At 28.3% G+C, this 12,574-nt stretch overlaps 1 protein-coding gene across 1 annotated transcript in view; it reads left to right on the top strand.

The window, feature by feature from the left end:
• The window catches only part of LOC142319835 (uncharacterized), a 108,517-nt gene that overhangs the window by 48,339 nt on the left and 47,604 nt on the right, over window positions 1–12,574 (top strand). Inside the window, exon 11 of the mRNA XM_075357508.1 lies at window positions 2,369–2,481. Coding sequence (XP_075213623.1) covers window positions 2,369–2,481 — 113 coding nt within the window. The remainder of the gene's footprint in view (window positions 1–2,368; window positions 2,482–12,574) is intronic.

Genomic DNA, 12,574 nt, shown 5'->3' on the forward strand with positions numbered 1-12,574 from the left:
TTCACGAAGTTTACTGCATGAAATTGTTTCGGGGAAGCTTGGTCATCACAAGTTTTGTACAAGATAGGTGCTAAAAATCTAAGGCGGCAGATTTCTACAGAGAAGGAATCGAAAAGCTTGTGCATCCTTATTATAAAATGCCTCAATTTAAATGGCGACTATGTAGAAAAATAGTTTAAGATTGTCCCTTTCACATTTATACAATAAAAATTCTTTTTTTTATTTCAAAAAGTAAGTTATTTTCTTGACAGCCCTCGCATATATATGTAATATATATATATATATATATATATATATATATATATATATGCGAAATAAAATCAAAATTTTTATCCTGATCACCTAATCAAGTTTCTGGCAGTGCCTTTACATCATAATTAGAGTCAATAAGTGCAGAATAAAGTTTTTGGCGTTTTCAGTCCTCAGCCCTCTGACATTCTGATAAAAAATAAAAATATTTTTTAAACTATCTTATGGCGATGACTAGAGTTGCTTTAAAACCAAATTCCACTGATATTCCTTTTAAGTCAACCAAAATCAGGACGTTTTCTGGCCACACATCTGAATTATTTATTAAACTAAATCCAGATTCATATATTTCCACATGGAAGCAGTTATTAGTATTAAATTGTAATTCTTAATCTTGGAAAATTAATAAAGTCAAGATTCTTTTCAAAAAATTTGCCAATTTTATAACACTTGAGATTCTTATTTGCCAGAGCAGTAGAATCAGATTTATTTTTGCTTATTTTTTATGTTTCTTAACAACTGTATTCTACAGATTTTCTTCAGCACCATTATGACTCGCGTTAAATTTTTCAATATTAAAATCTCCCTTTATAGTAACAGTATCACTACACTGGGTGACTCAACAAATCTTTGTTAGCAATTTTAAAAAAATCTTTAGATATTTTTATCTATTTCAAAGTGACTAATCTGCACTGAATTCAAATTTTCTGACATTTTATTTATTTTTTTTATCTTTCATTTTAGAATCCTTGCCATCAATCAATACTGGTTTAGGATTTTTGGAGTGACATTACATCACTGTCTACTTTCCTAATGGGTGTACTTGAATTTTTCCCAGAAATAATCTCATCTACAATCATTTCTCTCATAACAGCTACTGAGAACCTCAATTTTGAATTTTCATTCCTCAAAAGAGACATCTGTTTTAATATGATAAAGTTCATTTTGAAGGGTACGAACTATCTCTAATACCTTGCCTCAACTATGTTCTGTATTAAATCTGCTGTTATCATAGTCTGATCGATTAGTGGTTAACAGTTAAAGTGAATTTCACTTTCAGAATTCATCTCATAGTCGGGGCATCCAGATTCACAGTGGCACCTCCTACAGGAGTATTATTGTCAATAAATTTTCTCCTTTTCATTCAACCTTCAAATTTAAAAGTGATTTCAGGTATAAAAGATAATCATTGTCATCTTACTATAGACTTTCCTGTTTGCTGTAGAACACATTTTGACGTACGAGACGCATCTGACATTTTACAAATCCTAACTGTCTAGCATGGTGGCTAACCAATAAACAAATAAACTAAAAATAAAAGAACCAAGAAAAAATATGTATCTTTTTAGTATCTGTTAATAATATAACATCAGCAATTGAAATAAAACATCCTCAATAGCCAACGAGGGAGGCAGGTTGATCGTGACTTGACTTACTAGAGGATTGTAAAAGAAATGCCTCACAACTAAATATTTTAACAGCATGGAATTAAACGTACGATGGATGTTTGCAAAGGGTTTTTATCACTCCTATGCCATTTACATCACGAATTCCAATTGACTGGCTGTGTAGTTATATTAAAGCACCAGTGGTAAAATATAAATATTAAATCACTCGCATTGCAACATCCAATACAGTACATGTCAAGACAAGACATTCTCATTCAAAATGAAGAATGGCTGATAAGAGCACTGCAAAATACCTTGCAAAGAAAAAAGCAATACCAAATTACAAAAGGTTTTTGCCGAGTAATATAGTATTAAATGACAAGATGAGGTGAGAGGCGATAAGCAATTGCAATAACTTAGTCTATATACACAATTTTAAATATATATGTTACTTTCATCTCTGCTAAAATGTTGATTAAAATGATTCTTGAAGCATTTTCAAGATCATGTTCTAATCTAGAACAGGATTCTTAAAGTATATTTAATTAATGTTCTGCTATGGTTAGAAGATAATATTCTTGCTGTCAACAGTATTTTCTCGCAATAATCCAAAACTGGATGAGTGGCAACTATAATTGTGAATAAGATGTTTTATGATGCATACCAAAATTTAGGAAAGAGCATGTGTCACTTTTATTCATTTGAATATTCATTTTTAATTGATTGTTAAGGTACTGCATAAATCTGAATCTTACACAGTATCAGAGACTTTTGGAAGCCAATATTCAATTAAATGCACCATCTGTGAGCTACGTTAACCCAAATCCAAAAGAATTGTACATCTGTAATTCCAACCTACTTCATATTGAATACACCTATTTTATATTGAAATAAAATATTAAAGAATGGTGGTCACAAACTGCATAAAAATATCAACTATATATTTACCTCTGTTATCATTAACAAAGGGGCAAATTGCCTGAACGTTAGAGTTCTTTAATGTTCCTCTCATCTTGTCACGAAATATAAACAATTATCTGGCTACTCACCTATTATGCTTAACTTTTCAGATATATTGTATCCAATTTATATTTTTCTTCATCTGTGCAACCTTAAGAATGAATCACTTTGCACTTGGTGCTAATATCTATTTAATGCATGACTGTAATGCACATATAAAAAAACTTAAATTCAGAAAGCTAAAATATTTTTTCATATAATGTTATCTCTAATTCTTTTTCAGTAAACTTGTTCTATACTAATTATGAACTGATTGTCCTCCATTTTTCTCAGTCATAAGTATCATTTTTTTAACTTTTCCTTCATTCATTTTCTTTTTTTTATTATTTTTTAACAATTTACTATTCCTCCTGCACTCTTTATTGTAGAATTATCATCAGTAAAGGATGTAACAGTCTAAATATCTACAGTCCTTTGATATATAAACTAAAATTTTTACTATTCTTTATCATTTATTAATTTATTCCCTTTTGGGTTCTCATTCATCATTCTTTCCGTTGATTTAATTTTCTCTATTCTTTTATAACTGATTTGTATTCACAAATCAGTTATTTCTTGTCATCAGCAACACTTTTTTCTTTTACAAAAGGCTTCTTTTTATACATATTCTAGTTTCTTCATAAAAATTCTACTCCTAATCATCAAACTTTTCAACCTACTTAGCTTTTACTTTTAGCTTACAACCTTTTACTTTTAAACTTTTAACCCTACTTTAGCTTTTTTTTTATAAAATTATTCATTCAATTTATTTTAATCATTCAGTTCAAATCCAGCAAATACAGTGATGAGAGGCTCACAGTTCATTAATCCACCCACTGGGTTGGTGTAGTTGCAGCATTCAAGTCCTAGTAAAGGGAGTTACTTTTAAATGGATTTGAATTATAATACAAAATACTTTATCCATTCATATGTTATCTATCCAAATTCAGTGGCAATACAAATGAAATGTTGTACTAGAGCTGGTTAAAATTAAATAAGCCCTCAAATTTCCAATCATTTTAACCCTGGAGAAATAATAAAATTTAATAAGTTAATACAAATTAGAATTATAAGAAAAAAAATACTAAACTGTACAATAAAGTTACACTTTTTATGTTGTACTGTAAAAGAAATTTAACATAAAGTTTAAAATTGTACTGTATTTAAGAAAATAATACATTGAAAAGCAGATATTTCTTTTTGTGATCAATAGGTAACTGAATCCAGAATATAAAATAATGTAATGCCAAGGCTTTATCTTGGCATTTTAACTATTTTAAATTTACTCATTATATTTATTTCATAACTTCATTTTTTTAAAATTAAAAAACACGACTGTTAAAAAAATTTTTTAAATAAATAAATTGAAAAAAAAGACAATAAATCGAACTAAAAAAAAGAAAACAAGGAATGCAAATAAAGATCTAAACTTCGTTATGCAGTATTTAATTAAATAAAACAATGGGTGACCAATCAATATAGAATAATTTCTATTCAGAGCTCTTTTATATATAGCAATTACTATTCAGAGCCCAGAACCCCTTTTGTTACCATTTCATGTTGATGATTGGCCTAGCCTCGCACGAGGTGCTTGACTCACCTCACCACTCTAGTCTTACACGCAGTTCGCACAGGAAGCCTATTATTATTAAACAGAAATTCTTTAAATTTATTTCATATTATTTTATTTTATTTAACGTAAATCTAATTCTATTATTGAAGTTATACTTCTTTTGGCGCGTTAATAGAAACTGATCAGTGCATTTTCAGCAAGTTGCGCGCGCCGATGTAACAAACTATGAAGATTTGCGCAGGTTCAAGTGGACGAATCTGCATGCATATGCGTGTAATTTATACTATAGTTGTACAATGTAATTAAGTGATAAGTATGTGTTGTAAAGATAACAGATATTGAGTAGTAATAAATATATATTTATATACATGGATTTCTGAAGACGGATGTTTTAAACTGTGAGTATTGTTGTTCATATTCATAAAACTTTATTTATATTGCAGCTTATATTTATCTATTTTTTTTTTGTGAAAATTGTCTATCAAGATTTGAGGTTATATTTATAAAAGTATTATTTTTTAAGGAATAAAATTATATTTTTTAATGACGCAGAAAATAGTACACATCGGATAAATTCTTCATTTTGCATAAATAATTTTAAAATTACCAAAAACAAAAGTTTTGATAAAATACACTTAAATAAAATTATTTGTATCATATTTTTGATATCATAAGCCGCTGATAACCTTCATGCCTATTTAAATGTCATCCGAAGAATTAATTGAACTAAACTAATCGAAATATATTCGATTAACTTTGTTTTCCCGGGGTCGAATTCCGATCAGGCATGGCATTTTCACTCGTTAAATTGTGATTCTTCTCATCCTCTGAAGCAATACCTAACATTGGTCCCGGTGGTTAAAAAAAAAGAAAAAGAAAAGTTCATTAATTCAGTTCATTAAAGTTTGTGCTTCAACCGGAAAATCTCCACTATTGCATAATAAATATATAAATAATATATTCATACATGAACTAGTCAATGTACATATGTAAGGAATATGAAGTGTTGGCAGAAATATTTCTTCTAATGGACTTTAACATTACTGCTTACTGATAACTATTATTATGAATTAATTACTTATTATGGGAGTTCCTTAAAACCCCTTATGTGGTTCTTATTAAATGATTTACTTATGGTTCCACTTCAGGAGCCGCTTGTAAGTATACTGGTTGTTGAACAAAAAAAAAATATATTTATTTATTTAGCCTATGACACTCCCAGTAATGTAGATTCCAATGCGGAGTCATACATCTAAATCAGTTTGGGTGTTGAACTGCTACACTAGAACACACATATACATACACCCTAAATACATTATACTCCTTTTTGGGCAGTCGTGTAAAAAGAAAGATCTCATTTTTTCTTTCATATATGTTCAAGACATCCTACACCAAATGCGTAGATCTTGAATTCTTCTTTTATATTGTTTATGGAGAACGTTCTTCCAGTGGTCTGATCAAGATTTTAAATGGAAAATTTGTTTAACTAAAAATTTATCAGTTACTTAGATGATACAAAGATATTTTTATTTATATTTTTCATTTATTATGCTTAATATAATTTAATACATGTACTCTGATTTCATTCAAATTTTCAAAGAATTTTTTTCATTAGAATTCAAGAGAATTAGTTGAAAAAAAATATTGCATAAACCCAAATTCCAGAGAGCATCAGCTCTTATTATGTCTCTTCACATTGTTTCTTTCCAATTGTTTTGAAGTGAAATTGGTCACTTCAAAATAAAACCCTTCTATTCTCATGGTGAAATATTTTACTATTGTCATTATTGACAATCTTCTGTTATAATCTTGACTTTTTAACTATCAATGATTAATGATTAATGTTGCATTTACTAAAAGGTAATTCGCATTTTACTTCAATCTTATAGGATGTTGGAAAGTCATATTTTTCATTCAGGCAGAATAAAGGACTGACAGTTATATATATTTTTTAAATTAGTAAATACTTTTGAAAATATCAGTTAACTTCAGAAATTAAACAACTAAAAATACTAATTACTCATGAAGAATATAAAGTAGAAAGAAATATTGTTGGAAGTAGTGACTGTAGTAGCATCTTTGTTATCATCTTGTTCTTCAACACTATTTTAGTGAATTCAGAGATCAATCCCAGCTAAATTTGTTTCTTTTAATTAGTTTTGAATCCTGTACCATTTGGCTGCTGTAACTTAGTAATTGATCCAACTGAATTACACTTCAATACTTTCTCATCAACAATCAACCTGAAAGTGGATATCAACTGGACAAAGTGTGGCAGAGCGTAAACCATATAGTGAAGCAGAATAATCTCAAAATAAAGACAGAATAATGAATCACTTCTGTATACTGATAGACGTTTTTTCTAAGCTCAGTGGATTGAACTATTGTGCTATTTTATTACATTAAGATAATTATTGCCTTGTTCATAATTAATCTATTTCATTAATTCGTTCAGCTTTCTTTACTGTTTCACTTTTCATTCCCTTACTAACTCCATTTTGTAGTAATCAATTTCTGCTCATTTTCTGATAAATGAGTAATTTTTTTTCTGTTCAAGGGATTTTCTTACTACTTCTGTTCATTAAATATTCTATCATCTATCTTACATTTTTCCAACTTCTTCGAAGAGATGGGTGGTTAAATCCACCTAAATCTATTTTGTACTGCCTAAATTTATTTATGTCATCAACATATTATAAAATGTAAATTGGTAGGTAACAATTTCAAAGTTACAGTTACTTCCATTTATAAATGATACTTGTACACAAACATAAAAACATGCTGTACTTGCTTATAAGTGAACATGAAACTTATTTCTCTGCTTTTCTTTACTCCATCTCTTTCTTACACTTTTCTTTTCTTCTAGAGATCAGCACATCCTTAGCTCTCTTTCATTTTTTGATAAAAATTATAAATTTATTTTTTGCATTATTTTCAGCTTACACCAGCCACATTGATTGCATAAATATTTCTAATTCCCTTTGTTTTATAAACAACTGCTGTTATATCATACATTTGTTGCAAATAGATTTTGTAACTTAAAAAGTTTGTTTTTTTAAAACTATATTCCAATGAATTTCTTCTTCGTTTACAACTCCTTTGAAAATTAAACAAATTGGATTAAATTTATGTTATTGACATGAGGATGACACTGAAAACTGTACGTAAAAAATTCTTATTGTTACTGGCAGCCTTAAAGTAATAATATAAATTTTATTTTTTTAATAAAAATGTCACGACACCATCACATATCTTATCTAACTTTAATTATACATTATTGGTGTCATTATATCATTAAGTTAACAAATCTGTAATCTGAATTCTTCATTAAGTATGATAAATTTTACGCAATGACAAAATATTAATTTTTTAAATGTTAAACAACTCATATTCAAATTAATGGAGTTCTATCTTCCAACAGTCTTATCAAATGAATTATCTACTCATTCCTCAGAAGACTATCTTACAGTATTGTTGTGAGTAATGGTCATCGTGAAAAGATAATGATTATTCAAGATCTTAAACAATTAAATTTATAAACATACAAAAACATCATATTAAATGAAACATGGATTGAATACATTATTTAATTACATACTTTAGGGGTTTATAATCTTTTTAAAGCTGTAGGAATTGATAATATTAACCTGAATTATTATGCTTTCTTAGGAAAGTAGCACTGAAATTGCTTTAGACACTGAAATCCAAAATTTATGAAACTGGAGAAATTTTAAGTGTAATTTTAACCATAACAAAGAAATCAGGAGTAGGTACATGTGAAGCAATCACAAATCAGCTTAATATTATTCATAAAAAATATTTATTAGGATAGTTCTCAATAAATAGAATATCTAGTAGGTCATTGGATGAGATCCATTCAGTTTCAAGAAAGGTCGGTTCATGTTTTTTTTTAACTTGTACAAAGGAGTAACACAGACATTGAAGGAAAAATTTAAAAGTGTAAGTTACCACAGTAGAAAAATAGAGATGACAAGATAGTCTGATAACAATTCTTTTGGCAGAAACAGTAAATGAATTCTGGATTGCAAAGAATTATTGTTAGGAAAAAATTTACCTTGTAAACATATAATACTAAGGCAAAGGTAATGAATAAAGGCCTTTGAAAAGTAGTGTTAGGAATATATTGAGAATTAGGTGAGTCTATAGGATTCAAAATAAAGAGGTATTCAATCATTGAGAAAGACAGAATCTTGTAAAGACAAAGTGTGTTGGTGGGCCATATATTAAGACATCCTGGTATAAACAGTTTGATAATAGAAAGTTGTGAAGAAAGTAAAAACTGTAGAGGAAGATAAGATTAAAATAGATAATTGAGAATGAGGTTTGTAGTAAATAAGTTGAAGTTAAAAGGTTAGCATAGAACAGAAAGAAATGGAGAATAGCATCAAACCCGACAACTGATAATTTCAAAGAAATATCTTAATGGCTAAAATGCTTTATATATAAAGATATTTTCTTCCACCAGTTTTTTATACACTAATATTGCTTTGTTGAATCTGATGCAGATGTTATATGCAATGTGAATACAAGTAGTAGAATTTTCCAAACTATACAAGGATTTGGAGGATCATTTTCAGACTCATTTGGTACATTTAATTCACTTTCTTAGCGCTCACAAGAAAATCTACTTAAGTAGGTATATCATGTAATATATTAGATATTATTTACTACAACTATTTATTCTGTCCTGTTGAGCTTGAGTTTTATGTTACTCTTTGAGTACTCATGGACAGTGTTATTTTCACTAGATCCACATGAGTGAACCATTGCCACTCCTACTACTAATTAATTTACTGGGATGATTTATTACAACAAAACTAGCATACATTACACTGATGTGTTGCAAACATATATATAAGTATTTATATATTCTCTTAATAGATTTTGGTTGTTACTGAAAACAAATAAGAGCATAAACTCTGTAGTAAAAAATGTAAATGCTACGTAATTTAATTTTAGTTTAGATTAGGTTTTTTAATAAGATTCTCAGTTTGATTAGAATATGATAATTATAATGTTATCAAAAGAAATAATTATAGAATTTGATTAGGTACGTAGCCCAAATAGAGATTTTAACAATGTCATGCTTCCTTTTTAATAGTAATTGAATTCCACAATAGATCGATCGAAATAACTCATTTAGAAAGGAAAAAAATTGTTACTAGATTTTTATAAATGAAAATGCTAAAGGGGCTTATAATAACCGTAAAAAAAAAATTAATGTTTGAGCGGGAGTGGTGGAGGATTGATTTGGGGGGGGGGGGGGGTTGAAAAGGAATGCAAAATGGTATTATTATGATTTCCGGTGAAAGTTGATGTCAAAAAAATTTGTGGTTATTTAAGACACAGAAAGATATATTTTCAACAAGTTTCGTCAAAATTAAATTATTTTTGTGGAAATGAAAAATAAAAAACAAAAAAATAAACGTAACCTCTGCAAAAGTTGTAGATTTTTGCATGATCTACAACTTTTGTATTGGAAAATTTTTTTTTCAACTCCCCAAATCACCCCTCCACCACCTCTGCTCAAGCATTTATTTTTTTTTTTACATCTGTTATTAGCCTCTTTATCATTTCCAGTTATGAAAGTCCAGGTAACAATTTTTTTTTGTAATTGTAAGTGTAATTTGGCTGGTCTAAAAGAGTTCAGTGATTTTAAGTGTCAGATGGACTGAATAAAGTGATGGATTAATTAATTAATAAAAAACATTTAAATACTTTACTATATAAAATGGTTTATTGGTGTTTTCTAATCTAAGGATCAGCTGCCCTTTGATTATATTATTGTTCTCAGGTAGAATTGCTGTCTAAATGATTCATGATTCTAAATAAAATTAATTATCTCTTCTTTAATTATTCTCTTTCTAAAATGATACTCAAAGCACAGTAATCATAAACTAAGCTTTACAGCAATGCTTTTTGGATGGTTACGTAAAATAAAGTCAAAACTGAGAAATCAGAACAGACTAGAAACCAGGATCAATTGAGTGAGAAGGTAACATGCTGACCACAAACCACTAATGTGTGTAAATTACATTCATTGTAAGAGCTGAACAATGAACATGTTAGTAACAGAGAAATATTGTTGGCTGTGTCATTGGGGCAATGTATAAAGGATGACTAAATGCACTTTTAATGTTTTATCCTCGAAAACTGTATTTACTAAAAAATATATAAAATTGTGCATTATGTTCTTTTATGTAATTACTCATCAATATCAGATGACTCATAACATTTCAGAAAACCTCTTTTGCCCCAAACAATTTAGTTCATAATGATATAGCTGCTGCTCTAAATGCTCTACAGCTTACTTAATTTTTCTCTAAAATACAATTTGAAGTATGAATGAATATGCTGCATCCTCAATTTGAAAGATAGAATAAAAAAGCTTCTGACAACCATAAGCAAGAATTAGGTCTTTAAATTTACTATTATACCAAATAGTTTTGAGAAAGACGGCTCAAGAAAGGTAAAGTGAATGTTTTTTTTATTTTTGAAAATACATTAACTGAAACTGTTTACAGTGATTTACTGAAGCCATGACTACTTTTGGACAGTCAAAATTGTTATGATGTCTTTCAGTGCAGACATTTATACATATCCATTTTATGATCAGGTTCTTGTTTAGCAATACTTTCTTCAACAGTAGATAAAGAAGTTCTACAACTTGACCTGTTTTACATTGTCTCATAATTATTTCCTTTTTAAGTTAAAGTATCATTTATACTTTAGAAGGTAAGAGTATATTCTATGTTCAGCAATTTCATTTACCAAGTTAAAAAAAAAAAAACAAATTTAGTTTGCAACTACCTATAGTTTAAATTGTTTAAACTGGTTCCACCCAGACAAAAGTTATCTTTAAAACATCAAGACTAGTTTAGGTTTAGGATCATTTAATTTTGAGATTAGCAACTAAGGAATAAAATGTGATTCTTTCTTCGTACAGAATCATGAACCTCAACATCCACTCCAGTTCGGAAAATTCTTCCATCTTTGTTTTTTTTTCATACTTAGCACTTTATTTTTTCTACTTCTAGGTATACATTGAGTTAATTTTTGTAAAAATTTAACATATTATGGGGTTTTTCTGTTGCTACAGTTTTTATTAATTTGAATATTCTACTTGTTAAAGAAACATGTTTAAATTTTTCCAAAAAGCGTGAAATATAGTTTTTCTCATATATTTAAAATTTTTTTTATAAATTTAATTATTTTCTAGATCACATTTTTAAGAAAATGGTTTAGAATATGCAGTGTGTCGAGTTGTGTAAGGAAGTTCAGATTTTTTAACAAAAGAATACACCTATTTGGCTGCTTTGATCCATACTTGAAAAAAATTAATTTAACTGAGGATGATTACATGAATAAGGTATGTTATTTTTTAAATGACTGGCTGAATTATCTGACACTGCTCAGACTATCTAAAGAGCACTATCATGAAACTTGCACAGCATTTTTATCAATAAAAATTTTAATTTATAATTTGTTTAACGAACTGTTATTTCATGTTTTTTTTTTTTTTTTTTACTTCATTGCTAGTGTACGTCAAATAACTTAATTTACTTTACTGAAACTGACTCTTATTCATATTTAAAGCATAACTAAATTAATTTTGGTCTTGCTCATTGTTATAGTTTTTTTGTAAGAAATTCTTTTTATGAATTTAAAAATGTGTGTTCAAAGTTACTTAATTATTATTTGCATGTCTTATAGATTTGTTTATCAAGTTTAACAGTAAATATTAGTATGTTTTTAAGTTTTGTTGCATTTAACCTCTTCCATTACATAACACAATGTAGAAGATCCAATATATATTTTTCAAATAACTTTTTCACAATATTTTTATCACAAATATTTAGGTCTGATAAAGCCTATTTGAAGAATATTGATGGATTGCTATATAGCAGTTTACAGTTAGTAGCACTTCATTGTTGTAGCTCTGACAAATAAAATCTCCTCTGCTGGATCACACTATTGGACATTCGTGATCAGTGTATGCTACCTATCACATCATGTTGCTGATGTTTTGTAATTTTTCAGATAACTGGCTTCAAGGAAGGTATGAACTGACATTAAAATCCATGTCAAATTATAAGTAAAATTTTTACTGAGATGCATAAAGTGATTAGTAATTAAATTATGCTCATTTCTATGAATAATTTAAAAGTGTTCAGGAATCGGTTGATGATAAATCTCATTTAAGATATCAATTGTCAATGCTTATGTAAAAAGGGATTTCAGTTATTGGTTGACTGCCTAAGAAATGAAAGAAAAACTTGGAATGCATCTTGTTCATATTACAACTGACAACATATTAGTAGAAAAACATTTGTGTTGCTAACCG

This window comes from Lycorma delicatula, chromosome 2 (genome assembly GCF_047948215.1).
Source record: "Lycorma delicatula isolate Av1 chromosome 2, ASM4794821v1, whole genome shotgun sequence".
NCBI lineage: Eukaryota > Metazoa > Arthropoda > Insecta > Hemiptera > Fulgoridae > Lycorma > Lycorma delicatula.